This window comes from Monocercomonoides exilis, assembly GCF_001643675.1.
Source record: "Monocercomonoides exilis strain PA203 chromosome Unknown scaffold1-2713096, whole genome shotgun sequence".
NCBI classification, from domain to species: domain Eukaryota; phylum Preaxostyla; order Oxymonadida; family Polymastigidae; genus Monocercomonoides; species Monocercomonoides exilis.
This window is the reverse complement of record NW_027150546.1, coordinates 272258-287892: the sequence shown is the minus strand read 5'-3', so window position 1 is coordinate 287892 and position 15635 is coordinate 272258. Positions and strand designations below refer to the sequence as shown.

Sequence of the window (15635 nt, the reverse complement as noted above, 5' to 3'; positions counted from 1 at the left end):
TTTTCATTTGATGCAGAGATGAAGAAAATTGACAACGAAATGCGATTGCTTGATTGAATTTTGATATGAGAGCTATCTTTTTGTGGAGACGATATGAATAGAGAAGGAGAAGGAGAAGGAGAAGGAGAAGGAGATTAACTACATTTGCAATGAAGGCAATGACTGCGAAGAGTCAATAGAAGAAGATGAGTGTTGAATAACATAAGAAGTCAGATGCTTTCTGAATGAGAATGCACAGCCAGCCCATCAGCTCCGACAAAAGAGTCGCTACTGCCAAACATTCCGAATAAATATGACAAACAAACTGCTTTTTCTCTCTTTCAAGCTCATGTCAAGCATTGTTGAGTTATGCAGCATGTTAAATGAGGAAGAAGTAACGACGGTTATTGTTGAATGAAATCCAAACAAGAATAATCTCAAAACTTCTGGTTCTTTTGCGAAATGCAAAGAAGGCTTCATTCAATGGCATTCCCGTTCATGGTCAATCTGTATTTATTCAAAGAACACCTTTAGAGAAAAATGAATGAAATAAAAAAAATCAAACCATCTTTTTGGCCTCGTAATATTTTCCCATCTCCAATGAATTATTATTTATCAGCCCAGATGGCTTTCTTGTTCTCCAAAATTGCATCTCTTCCCCAAAAAATTCAGATAATTGGACAATAAATGGCAGGTAAAGGACATCATCGAACGCAGAAAATCCCTTGTGAAGATGGCCATGATTCCAAATGAAAACACACATTTTCCAAATTAACAAGAAATTAACTCCTTTTCAAAGACTAATTCAACGACATGTCTTTGCTGACAGCATGCCAGTAGGATTCGCGCAAAATGCAAATGAGATTGTTGAAAAGGCCTGCTGAGTGCTTCGTTCAACTCGCTTCCTCAGTTGTCCAACTCCCGATTCCCTTTCCTTTTCCACAAAACCAACCTCCCAATAAAAAATCACGCAAAACATGTCCTGCGCAAAAAATATGCCAAGTGCACTGTATATCCCTCGAAATGAACAAGCGGTGCAATTCGATCTTTCTGAAATTGTCGTATCTTTTTCTGCATCTTGCTTGAGTTATTTTTCACAAAATATCATAGCCGATGTTGCATCATATGATTTGCGATATATAACCAAGTTCAAATTTCATGCAACTTCCCCCCACCAATTCACTTTTCGCAAGCAATATTGGAAAACAGCTACTCGCTCATTTATCTGCAGGCAAAATTCATTCCCTTCTGCAGCACTATAGCTCGCATAGATGCATTTGTGTCCGAAGGTCTAAGAAGCTCAAACATGCTCTGGCGCAAATCATCAATCAAAAATCATCACTTTTTATATTATAGGGATGCCACCCTTATTTATTTGCACAAAAAAAGATAAATTTATTCATGGATTTGCTTTCTTTTATGCATAAGTCATTGAGGGCAAAAGTGGTTTCGAATCCTGTATTATTTAAAAAATTTTGATTTTGTGTTTTTAATTCTTTTAATTCGAATATTCAACGAATATTTCGAAAACGAATTTATTTGTTGTTTTGAAATAATTTTGCGATTTCGCAGTCACCTTTAAAAATACAAACGATTCTTGGCTTTGGCAAATCTTATTAGAAATGAATGGTTTAAAAAATAAATGCTTCTTTTATCTCTTTTGATTTTTCAATTTTTTAGAGAAATTTTCACAGTTGGAACAATTCACTGACGATGAGCAGAAACAGAAAATCGGAGAAATGAATGAACTAATTGATGAAATGAAAAAATTTGAGTTGTTTTCTGTTTTAAATGCTGAAATATTCAACAATATTTATAATATGATCGAAGAAAAGAAATTGACTTTGGAAAATTCCGTTATGTTGCTGAGACATATGGGATATTGCAATGTTCTGAGAAGAATTTTCACTCGAAGCTTTTTTGATACTTCTCTGAGCAGAAAATTCGAACAGATGATTGCAAACGAAGTGAAGAAAAAAGGAGAAAAGAACGAAAAGCTTCTGATTGGTCTTTGTGAATGCTGTGTTACACTACGTTACATAATCTCGCCTGAATTGTTTTCAATCTGTTTTCCTTACCTTCTGAAAGTCGTGTTGAAAAAAGAGGAAAACGAGGAAACACAAAAAGAAGTGGAAATAGCTTTATTGGCTTTGCGACATGCTAATTATCGTGTATATGCGTTTATGTTTTTCTTTTTGATGTCATTATTAACATATAAAAAAATGTTTTCAGAAAGGGATAGAAGAACTATATTTGAATGAAATCATAGAGATTATTAGATATCATCAGGAACATCACAACCTCACTCAACTTGCCTATCAATCAACTTGGGAGTTTTTGATGAGCAGGCCTTATTTTGATGATGAAAGCTTGGAAGAAGTTGTTGTGAATGAGCTGTGTTTTTGCAAAGAGGCGAAAAGAGAAATAGAAGAGCTTTCAAAGAGTGTTGATTGGAGGAGAACAGAAGAGGAAAAAGAAAGAGGAAAAAAAGGAAAAGAAGAGATTATTTTATTAGAATGGCTCAAAACACTTGATATTTATTTTTACTGTTGTAGATTGAGGATTGAAGAAATTAATGGCTTATTGAAAGCATCATTCAGATTTATCGAGCATCAAGGGATAATTACAAAGAAATAAACGAGTGGTGCATTTATATATTTGTACAAATATCAGGAAGCGAATGCGTGAGAATTGATGAGTTGTTGAATTACGGTATTGTCAATATTGTTCTGGAGGCGATTCAGCAACGAACATTGCATGAATATGTGTTGAATTCATGCGTGATATTTTTCCGGTCTATTTCAACGAGGCTGAAGAAAAAAGAAGATAAATGCAAAGAAGAAGAAGAAAAGGAAGAAGAGAAGGAAGAAGAAAAGAAAGAAACAAGCAAAGATGAAATGGAAGAAGCGAAAAGAAAAGAATCGAAAAGAAAAGTGTTTAAAAAGATGGAAGAAGAAGGATGTGAAGATAGCTTGGTCAGTTTGAACCGTTTGATTAATACAATCTCGTGCGTGCATTGTGAAATTGATGAGAGTTGGGATTGTTTCTCAGATTTTTTTATGAGCATTTGAGGAAATTCATTGAATTTTATATCACAATTTTCTTTCTTTCTTTCTTTCTTTCTTTCTTTGTTTAATGTATAGTTTGAAATACGAATTTTGAAAAACAAATTTCATTCACACCACAGAAATAAATGAGTAATTGAGATGCATGCTGAAAACATGTTAATTATTTGACACTATTAACACGTCCATTTAAATTCAAGGTTTTTTGAAATTATTGAAAATGCAATGTTTTGTAAATTAAGTGCATTTTACTCGAGCTGTTAAAGTTTTCATGCATAAAATAAAAATGATTATCCTGAAAATGCAAATAAAAAACAATTATTATAAACAACCAAATAGTTTTTTCCAAAGTTCCATTTCAAGAATCCACTGTTATTCGTGAAAGACGAATTATTCCGGACTGAAAACCAACAGCCACCCAATTTCCGCTTTTTGTGCCAGATTTATTCCAGCAAACACAATTAGCATTGTGTCCTCGTGGCGGCAGAGAAAAGATAGTTCTGTTTTTAGCAACAATTGTGTGAATGTCCTTGAGGTTAAGTGAAGGATATTTGAGAGAAAGAACTGGCGAGATCTGTGTCTGAACGGAAGAACCGTCTTCCTCTTTCTTCTTTTTCTCTTTTTCCGCTTTCTGTGGTGTCATCGATAATTTAGTTAAAATGGAAGCCTGAAGTGGATCGTTTGTAACCGGAGTGAGCCGAAGCGTGCGATTCAGAGTTGAGTGAAGCGAATGCGAAACAAACGGGAAGCTAATCACACTCAAATATTGAGAAAGTGAGTTCGCCGAGATAACGTTTTGGTGCAAATGCCTCGAAAATGAATTAACAAGCCTCTCAAGTGGTGTTAACTCCTCTCCAGAACGGTTATCATTCACAGGAGATGGTGCTGCTTCTCCAGCCGAAGGGTGATCGCCGACACAAGTTGAAATGACCAAAGATGCAAAAGAGTTCCACACGGACTTCATCGAGGGAACAACAATTGGAGGAGTTTTGTGCTTGCCGCTAACCGAAAACAAAGCAAAGCCACTTTCAGCAGAATCCAATTGTGGAGCATTTTTGTTTGAGTCAGCAGCATTAGTAACACCCGAAGACGACATCTTCATTATCTGCTCTTTCCTTTTTTGCTCTTGCTTCTCTTCTGTCCCGATGCTTTTAATCCATCGCTGTATATCTTCTTCTGTTGACTGAGTGATGGCAAGTATCTCTAAGATAGACAGCACCCTTGATTTTTTCTCTCTCAATCCCATCGAACCAACAACCACGCATCTTCCGTCGCTGCAAGACACAACTGACAGACCCGAGTACAACGAATGTGCCACACTCATAACAGGAGAGGAAAAGATATCAAATACAGACACTTGGAGCGTGTGATCAATATTTTTCCCACTTTTCACTGGGACACTTGGTTTTTTCTTTTCGCTTGATGTTGTTTTCTTCTTCGGTTGACTTTCGTTTTCCTCGCTTTTGCTGTCATTTTCATTTGTTTCATCTCTTTTTTGTTTTGCACTTCCACTTTCTTTTATTTCAATAACTTCTTCATCTTCTTCGTCTCCTTCATTTATTTCTTTCTCATCAGGAACATTCTTTTCATCCTCAGCTGTAATCGCATTCATCTCGCTTTTTTCTCCTTCTTTGCTCTCCTTCTGCGAATCGAAAAGTGTTCCAGTTGCATTCTGATTCGTTATCAGTCGTTCAACCACATCGACAATGCGAACTGTGTTGTCGTCCATCCCCATTATAATCCGCGTCGGGCTCACCCAATCGATCCCCATCACCCAATTGCTGCTCTGCGTCTCCATCCCTTTTCCAAGCTTCCCATATTGCTGCAAAAGTGTATTGCTTGAAGACACTGATTCTTCTTTCTCTCCCTTTTCAGCTGAAGTTTTCTTGCTTTTCTTGTTGGATTTCTGCTTTGTTTCATTGGCTTTTCCTGATTCGGGCTTTCCGTCATTTGTTGCTTTTTCATCATCTTCATCTCCATCGTCGTCTTTATCTGGAATCGAAATGCTCTTGCAACGACTAGCTCCAAAATAAGGTGCATTAAGATCAAGAAAATGAAGACGTGAATCGTGCCCGCCAGCAACAAGTTGTGAAGGTGAAAAAGGAGAGAAAGAAACAGCTCGAATTGGGAAATGCGACATCGGAATGGACATGTAAGCTGGGATGAATGTGGGGTAAAATGTTTCTTCAGAGAACAGAAGCGACGGTGACTGTGAAAAGCTAAAAGGAGAGGATGAAGTGGATTCGAAGTGGTATGAGGTGAATTCCGTTATGTTGTAGAGGCGAACGGCGCCATCACTGCAACCGCAAGCGAGAAGAGAAGGATTGTGAAATGACCAGTCGAGGCACCAGACAGACACCTCGTACGGGAGAACCAAAAAGGAGTGGGGAAGCGCAGAAAGTGGGACGCATGGTGGGAACGGAGAGGCAGAAGGGGCTGCTGGATGTGCTGTTTGAGGTGGATAAGATTCATTCAAATTGTGCTGAGGCGAAGTTGAATCAACAGAATTCGGCTTTATGTCAGCAGGAAATGAGAATAATTCAGATTGATTGCGATCAGCAGGCCGAGTGTCCTGATGCATTGAAGATGATGCGGAATCAATTGGAGCTGAATTAATTCTTTTTTGTGAAGTGAATTGCTGACACTCTGATACAAACGATGGATGAGGAACAGAACAGACAAAGCATGCACCGACACAACTGACAGCCATGACGCCAAGACGAGGAATAGCAACAGAACCAGAAGAATCGGTGAGATGAGAAGTGGCTTCCGGAGCAAATGTATTTGATATATTTGGCAAAGACGAAGACGAAGAAAAATCCGTAGGAGGAGAAGAAGAATCTGTTTGCTTGTTTTGCGATGCAAATAATTCGTCAATTGCTTTATCTGGATCATCTGCTCTGACATGCGGGTTCCATTTCAGAGTGTATACACAACCGCATCCATGTGCAACGAGAAGAGACAGAAAAGGAAGATCATCCACAGATGGCGGAGTCGATTGGTCACGTGTGGGTGGAGGGAACAGCGTCGTATCGCCTAAGCGTTGAGAGCTGTATTCTTCTTTAAAAGCTTGAGGAATCTCTTCTTCTTCTTCTTCTTCTTCTTTGTTGATTGAACCTTCCTTTGTTTTATCTCTGTTGAAAAATTTGAGTTTCTTTTTATCATTAAATTTCATTCTTCCGTATTTTGATCCTTTGGAAAGTTGTCCGCAATTCCAGATTTGTATTGCTCCTGAAAGATATCCTGTTGGATCTGCTTCTGCATGCTGAGAACAGCATATGGGAATTCCCATCGAAGCTGGTGGTTGATAACAAATCCCATTTCTATCTTGGCGTAAATCATCTTTGATCCATTCACTGAACAAAAAATGAACATTACATTGTCGAGTGCCGATGGCCAAAAAGTGAAATGTTGACTCATTGCAATCATTAACATATGTAAAGTCAATGCTCCAAACAGGTGTTCCAGCATTTATCATTGCTCCGCTAAACTGAGGCTTTGAATAAAAATTTATCATTGAAAATTGATAATCAGAGTCCACCTGAAGAGGAAGGCGAATCGGATGTGAAGAAGACGAAATCAATAAACCATTTAATGGATTGAAAACTCCGTTTGATGGCATCCACACAGAAGAAAGAGGAGGGCAAAAAAGAATATTATTTGACAAGTAGTGATAATCTTGGTCTGATTCTTCTTTATCCGTAAATATAATGGGGTTTGAGCAAAATGCAACAAAAGGTTGAAGAAGTTGAGCATATGATTCAGTTGCAAATGAAGTTATTCTTTTTTGAATGAGAACAAAAAAATTGTTAAAATTTTTTTTGATAAATCAAATATAAAGCACTTTAACAAACTGTCTTAAAAATTTTTCTGATAATTTTGTATTGTATTCACGAAGAGTTCTAATCGATGATGCTGGTTGCTCAGGAGCAGGAAGTATATATTCCCAAATATCAGTCCCAGGAGATAAAATCACAATTTCCTCTTTTTCAAACTTGGTTTTATAAGGAGCTATATATGAGCCTTTTAAAACATCGACTTCATGCTTCTCTTTCTCGTCCATTTAAAGAAAATTTAAAAATTAAAAAATAAATAGTTTGTGATGGTCGAGATCAATATTTATTGAAAATGAACACCAAAAGCTTGATTAAAAATATGCTATTGAAATCTATTTGCGTTTTATAATTTCCATATCAACTATTTATTAAACTGGACTTTTTTGTTTGAAATAAATATTTTCATAACGTCCTATTGGTGAAACCGATTGAACATCTATTTTTTTTTCTATAATTTTTTTATTTCAAATTTTCAGTCAAAGAAAGCTCAAAAAATTTTGAAAATGAAATAGTCTCTCTATTTTTTTTTTGTTCATCAAACTTTGAAAACGATATAATTAAATATAGAAGAAATCTCAAAGATTTTCAATTGTTCACTTTTACTAACCGATAAATATTCGAATATAATTTTATCAATCCAAAGAAAAAAAAAACGATATTTATTTTTAATGTTTGATCAAGAAATTACTATGGGATAAATCAGACTGATCTAAGTCCTTTCCCAGCGTATTCACTTATGTCAGGCCGTGTTCGCGATACTACCAGCGAGACAAAAACATTTCATACACTTCCTCCACGTGGAGATGTGCCTCCAGGCCTTGCAGATTCGTCTATTGTTGTTTATGATCATCATCTTTATCTTTTTGGTGGTGACCTTGGAAATGACTTTTCTAGTGAAATATTCAAATTTGATTTTGGTTTGAACTTAATATATTTTTTGTTGCTGTAACTCGAGCTTATTCAACTTCGTTTGTATTTGACAGAAACACAATCATGGCTTCGTGTGCCAATTCTTGGATCTTCGCCTGCATGTAGAAGTTGTCACAGCGCAGTTGTATATGGAGATGAAATGATTATCTTTGGAGGAAGCGGACAACAAAATGTTGTTTATTCAGATCTTTATGCTTTTTCTTTCGGTGTGTTTCAATAATTCAATTTTTCTAATTCTGATAAAACATAAATTGACTTATTCAACAGAACACCATACATGGAGAGTAATTGTAACAGAAGAACAAAAAAGTCCTTCAGCCAGACGTCGTCACACTGCTCTTGTTTACGGGTTTGAGATTTTGTTTTGATTTGTTTTGAACAAGCATATATTATTCAAATATTTTAGAACTCGCATGTACATCTTTGGAGGAGAAGATGGAAAAAATCGTTTGAATGAGACGTGGTACTTGGATTTTGGTTTGATTACTTTTGAATTCTCTTAAAATTTTAAGAAATTCTTAAACCAAAAATTAATTTGCAGAAAAAAATCAGTGGGTTCAAGTACAAGTTCCCGGAGCAATACCACCTCCTCGTGACGAGCATACAGCTGTTGGATATCGTCATTCTATGTTCGTTTTCGGAGGGCTTGGAGATTCAGTATTTGGCGATCTTTGGGAATTCAATTTAAGTTTGTACAATTATTTTTCCAATCAATAAATTTTTAACATTTTTTCATTGTAAAAATATTTTTGGAAAAAAAAAAAATAAATAAATAAAAACATCAAACAGGAAACCACGAATGGACAGAAGTGAAGATTCTGAAGGCGACGAAGCCGCGCTATCGGCACAGCGCAGTGGTGCAAGGCGGGAACATGTATGTGTTTGGCGGGAATGCTGGAGGGAAGATGAATGATGTGTGCTTCTACTCGTTCTCGCTGCATTCGTGGGCAGAGGAAAAGATCAAAGGAACGCCTATCACGGCTCGTATTCAGCACAGGGCTGTGGCGTATCAGGGGGACATGTTTATCTTTGGAGGACACGACGGAAACACTCCTCTGAATGACTTGACTCGATACATCATTTGTGTGATATTTATTTTTGGATTTATTTATTTATTTATTTATTTATTTATTTATTTATTTATTTATTTATTTATTTATTTATTTATTTATTTATTTATTTATTTATTTATTTATTTATTTATTTATTTATTTATTTATTTATTTATTTATTTATTTATTTATTTATTTATTTATTTATTTATTTATTTATTTATTTATTTATTTATTTATTTATTTATTTATTTATTTATTTATTTATTTATTTATTTATTTATTTATTTATTTATTTATTTATTTATTTATTTATTTATATGAATATTCATAATAAAAATTTTTATTTTTGATTATAATGCAATCATTTGCTTGTGAATTCTTATCTGTTTTTTTTTTTTAACTGTTCTGAATATTACTTCTTCCGCGTTATTATATCTTTCTTATTTGTCATTCCCAACCGACTGTTCCTTCACAGCTCCTCCATCCACCCTTGCCGAAGACATTCAACGAGCCCTCCAGCGCTGCTGCGATGCTCAGGTTTCGTCTGGTTCCAAGTCATTTCCAGTCAACAGAGCCATCATAAAGGGGCGTTTCCCGCCTCTTCTGACTTATCTTTCTCCTCTCTCGTCTTCAACTGATTTATCTTCGTCTTCTTCTTCCTCTTCTTCTCCTTCTGCTTCTTCTTCTTTGCCAGACGAACCACCAGAACCTCTTCCATCATCTTCCTCATCCTCTTCTTCCTCTTCTTCCTCTTCCTCCTCTTCCTCCTCAAATCCTGTTGGGAAGCCGCTTCCTCTCTCCAACACAGCCATCGAAGCGCTTGTCAAGTACATCAACACCGACGAGCTGCCCACAGACAACTTAACAGCCGAAGATGCAGTCTCTCTGATTGCCTTTGCCGAAGAATGTGGCTCAATACGTGTGAAGACGATATGTGCTCGTGTGATGAGCAATTTGGATTTGACTAAGCTGAAGAACTTGGGAGAAGCGATGGTGGTTGCGAAGAAGTTCGGGCTGATACAGCTGGAGAGGTTTGGAATGGATTGATTGTAACATTGGATTTGTGATTTATTAACTTGTTAACTTATTTATTTATTTATTTATTTATTTATTTATTTATTTATTTATTTATTTATTTATTTATTTATTTATTTATTTATTTACTTATTTATTTATTTTTCTTGTTGTTATTCAAAATAATTGAATGACATTTTATTAAACTTTCTCTTTCAGAAAATCAATCCACTATTTTGTTGCGTTGCTACCGTTTTCGCTTTCCATCCTGCCTCATTTTCCGGCAGATGCGCTGCTCCATTATTCTGTTGTTCTCGGGAGACTTGTTGCCACAGAAGAGGAAAAAGACGAAACTGGGCTGGATTCTGTGTGGAAGGTGCTTGGAGGCAGAGATGCAGATGTTAAGGCACTTCTGGACGAAACTATACAGATGGGTGGCTTGTTGTAATTCTTATAGCAATCTATGTTTTTTTATGTTTGTAATATATTTTTATTAAAAAAATGTGTGTTTTGCTAATTTTATTTGTTATTAATGTTCTCTTAAACAGTTTATTTTTCTTTTTAAAATATTATTGAAAGTTTGTTTTATTCACATCATAAATACTTTTTTTCTTTTTTAATTGAATGAAAACAATTCTAACAATTTTTTACCCATAAATATGAAATGAATGAAGAGCTCTTAATAAAAGAAATCATAAGACGCGGATGCGTGAACCAAATGAATAGAATTCGAAAATGTTTTTCTCCAGTCTTATTGCATGAAGAAGTCAAGGACTACGTTGGTTCTTTATGTTCGGAAATTGAAAGTCAGAAAAGATCATTCATTCCAACTTTCACAAAATTATATACAGGAGCAGAAAAGTACTATTTACAATTAGTGCGAAGTTTCTTTACTGATCAAATAAGAATTTCTTTGGCAGAACTGGATTTTGGCTCTCTCAGAAGTACTTTATCAATTTATGACATTTTGCTTGATTTCAATCAGATTTTTGAAGAATCCGGTGTTTCACCATTAAACTTTGAGCTTATATTTGATCCTATTACGCAAAAAATGAAAAAGGATTATCTATCTTTTCTTAACGGCATTTATATAAAAGCTGTGAACAAGGAAAGATGGGTCCATGAAAAGATGGGGAAGAAGAAAGAAATAGTTGATTATCAGTCATCTTCCTCAAATGACTTGTTTTTCTCTTTTTTCAGAACAGAAAAAGATCTGTTAAATCTTCATTTACCTTCATATTTTGAGTGTCATCGATACTATATTGATGCTGTGAAATCACTCATTGTTCAATATTTGACTTTAATTGGTTCTGAATATGTGTCTGTTGATTTTGCATTACAACTACATTCAAAAACTTTTCTCACGCCTCCACCTCCTGCAGCTAATTCATTTACTCAAATTGATCAAAGCTCATCAATGAAATCTTCTTCTTCTTCGACATCTTCAGCAGCAAGCCAAACTTCAGAACAGTCTGGCTTCTTGAAGCGAAGTGGTGGCTCGTATAAGATTCAGGCCGAGACAGAGACGCTTATACAGGCAGTGTTTTCCGGGCAAAACTCGATGATGAGCTATTCAGCTGTTCAGGATTCAACTCTGGAAAAACTATCAGTGCTGTATTGCACAATCAGGCACATAACTGAAGAGCTGAAAGAGCTGAAGAAAGAGGCCATTGCAGATTTGGAGGAGATGTCAGAGAAGCTGCAGGACAACTTCCAGATGGTCATGGTGGCTGAGGACTCTGTGCTGTACGACGAAGTCAGCGAGGAAAGCAGCAAGCTCAAATTGAGCCAAGAGCAGAACTCGAAGGACGCTGACGAGTTGGACTGGAAAAGCGATTCAGCGAGTTTGGCTGGCAAGACGCCTTCTGCTGAGCATCGATCGTCATCGCCATTTCCTTCTTCGTCATTCTCTTCCCATTCGCAGTCATTTTCCACTGATTTTGAACTTTCTCCATCGTCTGGGTCTTCTCAAGCATCTTCTGCGAATTTATCGTATAACGCTTCCACACTGGGAATCAAGCGGAAGAAGAAGAAGTGGGTCTCAATCAGCCAGATGCACCGCCACTGCACGTCTTATTTGATCGATCTGTTTGAGCCGATTTTTCACACGCTCGAAGATATGGAGAGACGGTTTGCGGAGCTGTTTGCCACAAAGATAGTTGTGATTTCAGCTGGAGATGTTGTGTTCCACTCGTTGTACGAGCCTCTTTTTGAGTCAAACAGAATCCGCGTCGTGCTTGATGTCATCAAGCCGCAGCTTGCGACGATGGTGAATGAATGTTTGAATGACTTGGATTTTTTTGAAATTATGATGATTATAATTTCTTATTTATTATTCTTTTTATTTGATATTTGATCCTATTAACTTAGTGCCAGATGACGAAACAAGGAAAATTGTGAGCTCGTATATTTTTGATCTTCTTCTTTATGGTGTGTATTCTTTGTTAAATCAACACTCATTACGATATTCTTCTTCTTTTCTCTTTCTCTTTCTCTCTTTCCTTCTCTCTATCTTTTTGTGTTAACGAACATTTGTTAATCCATTTTATCAGTCTTTGATCAACGCATTTTCAATGCAGCGCTGCGCAAACGACCTGCATCGCTTGCTTCTTTCAACATTCTTATTGAAGACTTTGATGAAATTAAAGCATTGTTCAAAGACTCCTTTTTCACACAAACAGGTTTTTTTTTTACTTGCAAAATTTCCTTTTTTTTCAATTGTAAATAAATAAATAAATTTCCTTCTTTTTTTTTTTTAATCTTACATTTCCCCAGAAATTGACATGCGAGGCTTAGCCACCCGCAACTCTCTTGTGATGATCAACAATGACGTGTCTGAGCTGATTGCGCTGGCTGATGGAGCGAAGCCGCTGGGTGACCCTGTTGTTCAGATGGTGGGGCTGGGCAGGATCAGAGCAATTCTGATGATGAGGGCGCACCACAAGGGAGAAACAGTTGCACACAAATGGTATGAAAAGCACAAGTCTTCGTTTAAATAGAGCAAGAGGATAAAGTTGTTGGCAATTAGCTTGAGGTGTTTGAAAGGCTTAGATCACATCCTTTTAAAAGTGTTATCAATAATCAAGGTTTTTTTTTGAGGAAAGTCAATTTTTCTGGCACATTCGAATAAAAAAACCAACATTGTGAAAAATGTGGAAGAGTTTTCTAACTCCATTGGAATTGAATTCATGTCTTCAATAAAGTGGCTGGGTCTTCAAGAAATTCTTTCTTTCAACACAATTGTTTCCTTTATTTTGAGTGGAGACACTTTTTTTCTGTTTTGCTTTGTCTCAAAATTTATAAAAAAAAATAATGAAGCGCATTTTTGCTTTTTAATGTATCTTATATTTTTCAGCCAAAAAATTGTCCGCAATCACAAAATAAACTTTAAGAGTTGTAATAATACAAAAGAAAATAGGAATGAAAACTGATCACCAAATAAAATTAATATTAATAAAATTTAAAAAAAACATGAAAAAAAAAAGAGAGAGAGAAATAACATTTGGACGTTCTCCCCCGAATAACGAAAACCAGCACCGCCTTCTTTCTGATTGGCATTTATTTCAATCGAACGGAAGAAGAGAAATCAAAATTGAAAAACACAAGTATAAGAACGCAAATATTAAAAATAAAAAAAATCGGTTTTTTCAATCAAATAATCTGATTTGATTAATTAAAAGGAATTAATGACGGCCCCCGTGATGACTTAGAACATGATTGTTGTATTGACTGAATGGCACCATTTCCTTGCACAGCTCACACGGGATCATCACGTCTTCTTCCTGCTTCTGAGCAATCGGCGGAGCCTGCTTAGCATCCGGCAAATGTGCAGGGGCAGGGGCAGGGGCAGGTTTTTCCTTATCATCCTTAAGAGAAGGGGAAACAGGAGCTGGCGGCGTCTTCACCAGGTGCGGAGAAGAGGCAGGATATGAATGCAAAGAAGGCGCTGGCGGTGCACTTGAAGGCGCACTGGGAGGCGCAGGCAGAGGAGAAGCAGCAGCAGGTTTTGCATTGGCAGGTTTGGATGCACCAGATGGGTTAGCCAACGGCTGTATTTGAGGATAAATCTGAAACGGCTGTGGCTTGAAAGGACTGAGAGGCGCGTGCCGTGAGTCTGCTGCTGGCGGAGATTTCGGCAGCATCGGCTGAAGCTGAGGCGGTTGCCGAGGCAGGTCCTCCTTCTCACGGGGCGAAGGAGCAGGCGGAGTGCTAATCGGAGGGATCATCGTAAACGTGCGGAGAGGCGGCATCACTGGAATGACAGGGATGGTTGGTATCTGGGGAATCAGTGGAATTTGTGGAACCTGTGGGATTTGTGGAATTTTTGGAATTTTTGGAATTTTCGGAATTTGTGGTATATTCGCAGCTCCTGGTGAGCCAGAAGATTCAGCAGCGAGGTGGGTCTTTGGGTTTGGCAGGGCAGCAGGAGGAAGCTGCTGCTGGGCTTGTTGCTCAGTCATCTTAAGCGGGGTGAATCTGATGAAAGGTTTCGCAGGCGTCGGGGTGGAAAGAGCGCTGTCTGTGGCACTTGCTGAGGGTGATTTAACCACTTTGTCCGCAGGAGGAGCTGAGAGGGACATTGGCGATGAAGAATTGAAGGTCTGGCACGCAGAAGATGCTGCTGAGCTCTGTGTGCATGGAGCTGAGTCGGTCTTGAGATTTTCTTCTGGAGCTTTCTGGTTTGGTAGACAGCATGGATTTACAAAGCTTGGATTACAAGAGGGCAATACAGACGGTGAATTTTCACCACAAGTCGATGCACACGGAGGAAGCGGAGGTAGTTTTGTTTGCATCTGTTCAATAGAAGCTTCTTCTGAAGTATTGCTCTGAGATAAAACTGAACGTTCGTTGGAACCAGAAGGAATTCGCATTTCTTGTGTAAAAGCTAGTTTTATGCATCCGGCTGAAGTTGTAGAATCTTTAACTTCAATTGTACTTTTAATTTCATTTCCGGAGGGACTTTCCAATACTCTTTTGCTTTTCTGATCCTTATTAAATTGTGCTACCTCTGTCATTAGCTCATTATTTGAATCTGCCGATAAAATTTCAGGAGTTATTTCCAGTCCATGTTTTTTGCAATCCTCAACAATTTGTTCGTGAATTTTTGAAGTTTGGATATGGTTAACCGCATCCTCATTCGTCGGGAAAGTATTTTTGCAAAGAGGGCATACAAATATGTTCCCTTTGCAAGAAGAGGAAAGTGCACTTGGTGCCTTATCCATTTGATAAGATGAAGCTTCTGAAGGAAATAATCGTTCTGTTTTCAAATCTATTGATCCAGGAGCAATTGTCGCAAAATTACTCACTGACCTTTCAAGTTCTGTTAATCTGTTAAATAACATTGGAATGCATTCGTCAAATTTCTTTAAATAATAAAAAAAATTGAACCGTTGCAAATATCAAAATCCAAATAATTTTGAGCAAATTAGCAAACTAAGTGAACGCTATTAAATCCATCTTGAATAAGTGCAGCGATTTCTGCTTCTGAAGGATTATCCTCAGTTTCTTTATTATCATTTATTTGACTTTGAAATTTAATTGCTTTGAATAATAATAATAAAAGAGATGCTAAATTCCAAATTAAATATAGCGTATTTTATACCTATTTTATTAGCCAGGTTATTTGAAACCGCAAACAATTTGTTTTTTGAATAAACTCCATTTCTTGATAATCTTTGATGAAAATCGTTAACCATTAGATTGTACAAATTTTGTAAGAAATCTTGTTGATCATTAAACATTGAATCGATTTTCTC

At 36.8% G+C, this 15635-nt stretch overlaps 6 protein-coding genes across 6 annotated transcripts; 3 read left to right on the top strand and 3 right to left on the bottom strand.

Annotated features, from left to right (window-relative positions):
* Positions 1-459: 459 nt before the first annotated feature.
* Positions 460-742, bottom strand: MONOS_16868 (uncharacterized protein; the record flags this gene model as incomplete). The annotated part of the gene is made up of 2 exons (XM_067869737.1): positions 460-486; positions 545-742. 2 exons carry the CDS (start codon positions 740-742, stop codon positions 460-462), a joined length of 225 nt encoding a protein of 74 aa, XP_067736137.1.
* Positions 743-1853: 1111 nt separating this feature from the next.
* On the top strand, positions 1854-3207 carry MONOS_18520 (uncharacterized protein; the record flags this gene model as incomplete). Its single annotated transcript, XM_067871547.1, has 2 exons — positions 1854-2150; positions 2212-3207. 2 exons carry the CDS (start codon positions 1854-1856, stop codon positions 2614-2616), a joined length of 702 nt encoding a protein of 233 aa, XP_067736136.1. The 3' UTR covers positions 2617-3207.
* A 65-nt stretch (positions 3208-3272) lies between these two features.
* On the bottom strand, positions 3273-7137 carry MONOS_8477 (uncharacterized protein). Its single transcript, XM_067878891.1, has 2 exons — positions 6899-7137; positions 3273-6826 (listed from the first exon to the last, which is right to left on the bottom strand). Exons 1-2 carry the CDS (start codon positions 7105-7107, stop codon positions 3403-3405), a joined length of 3633 nt encoding a protein of 1210 aa, XP_067736135.1. The 5' UTR covers positions 7108-7137; the 3' UTR covers positions 3273-3402.
* Positions 7138-7581: 444 nt separating this feature from the next.
* Positions 7582-10544, top strand: MONOS_8478 (putative leucine-zipper-like transcription regulator 1). Its single transcript, XM_067878892.1, has 8 exons — positions 7582-7797; positions 7864-8016; positions 8078-8159; positions 8217-8287; positions 8352-8498; positions 8600-8893; positions 9341-9896; positions 10099-10544. The coding sequence occupies exons 1-8, from the start codon at positions 7617-7619 to the stop codon at positions 10325-10327; spliced, it is 1713 nt and encodes a 570-aa protein (XP_067736134.1). The 5' UTR covers positions 7582-7616; the 3' UTR covers positions 10328-10544.
* A 386-nt stretch (positions 10545-10930) lies between these two features.
* MONOS_8479 (uncharacterized protein) lies at positions 10931-12878 on the top strand (the record flags this gene model as incomplete). The annotated part of the gene is made up of 4 exons (XM_067878893.1): positions 10931-12158; positions 12250-12309; positions 12432-12560; positions 12655-12878. The coding sequence occupies 4 exons, from the start codon at positions 10931-10933 to the stop codon at positions 12876-12878; spliced, it is 1641 nt and encodes a 546-aa protein (XP_067736133.1).
* A 323-nt stretch (positions 12879-13201) lies between these two features.
* MONOS_8480 (uncharacterized protein) lies at positions 13202-15575 on the bottom strand (the record flags this gene model as incomplete). Its single annotated transcript, XM_067878895.1, has 3 exons — positions 13202-15242; positions 15314-15420; positions 15482-15575. The coding sequence occupies 3 exons, from the start codon at positions 15573-15575 to the stop codon at positions 13563-13565; spliced, it is 1881 nt and encodes a 626-aa protein (XP_067736132.1). The 3' UTR covers positions 13202-13562.
* Between the last annotated feature and the right edge of the window lie 60 nt (positions 15576-15635).

What these genes read in the sequence shown, in the direction of transcription:
- MONOS_8477 (XM_067878891.1), bottom strand. Translation starts at nt 7,107, where the DNA reads ATGGACGAGAAAGAGAAGCATGAAGTCGATGTTTTAAAAGGCTCATAT. An exon ending in TCAGAAAAATTTTTAAGACA is followed by an intron (nt 6,827 to 6,898) that starts GTTTGTTAAAGT and finishes CATTCAAAAAAG; the next exon opens with AATAACTTCATTTGCAACTG.
- MONOS_8478 (XM_067878892.1), top strand. Translation starts at nt 7,617, where the DNA reads ATGTCAGGCCGTGTTCGCGATACTACCAGCGAGACAAAAACATTTCAT. An exon ending in CTTGACTCGATACATCATTT is followed by an intron (nt 8,894 to 9,340) that starts GTGTGATATTTA and finishes GTTCCTTCACAG; the next exon opens with CTCCTCCATCCACCCTTGCC. An exon ending in GGGCTGATACAGCTGGAGAG is followed by an intron (nt 9,897 to 10,098) that starts GTTTGGAATGGA and finishes TTTCTCTTTCAG; the next exon opens with AAAATCAATCCACTATTTTG.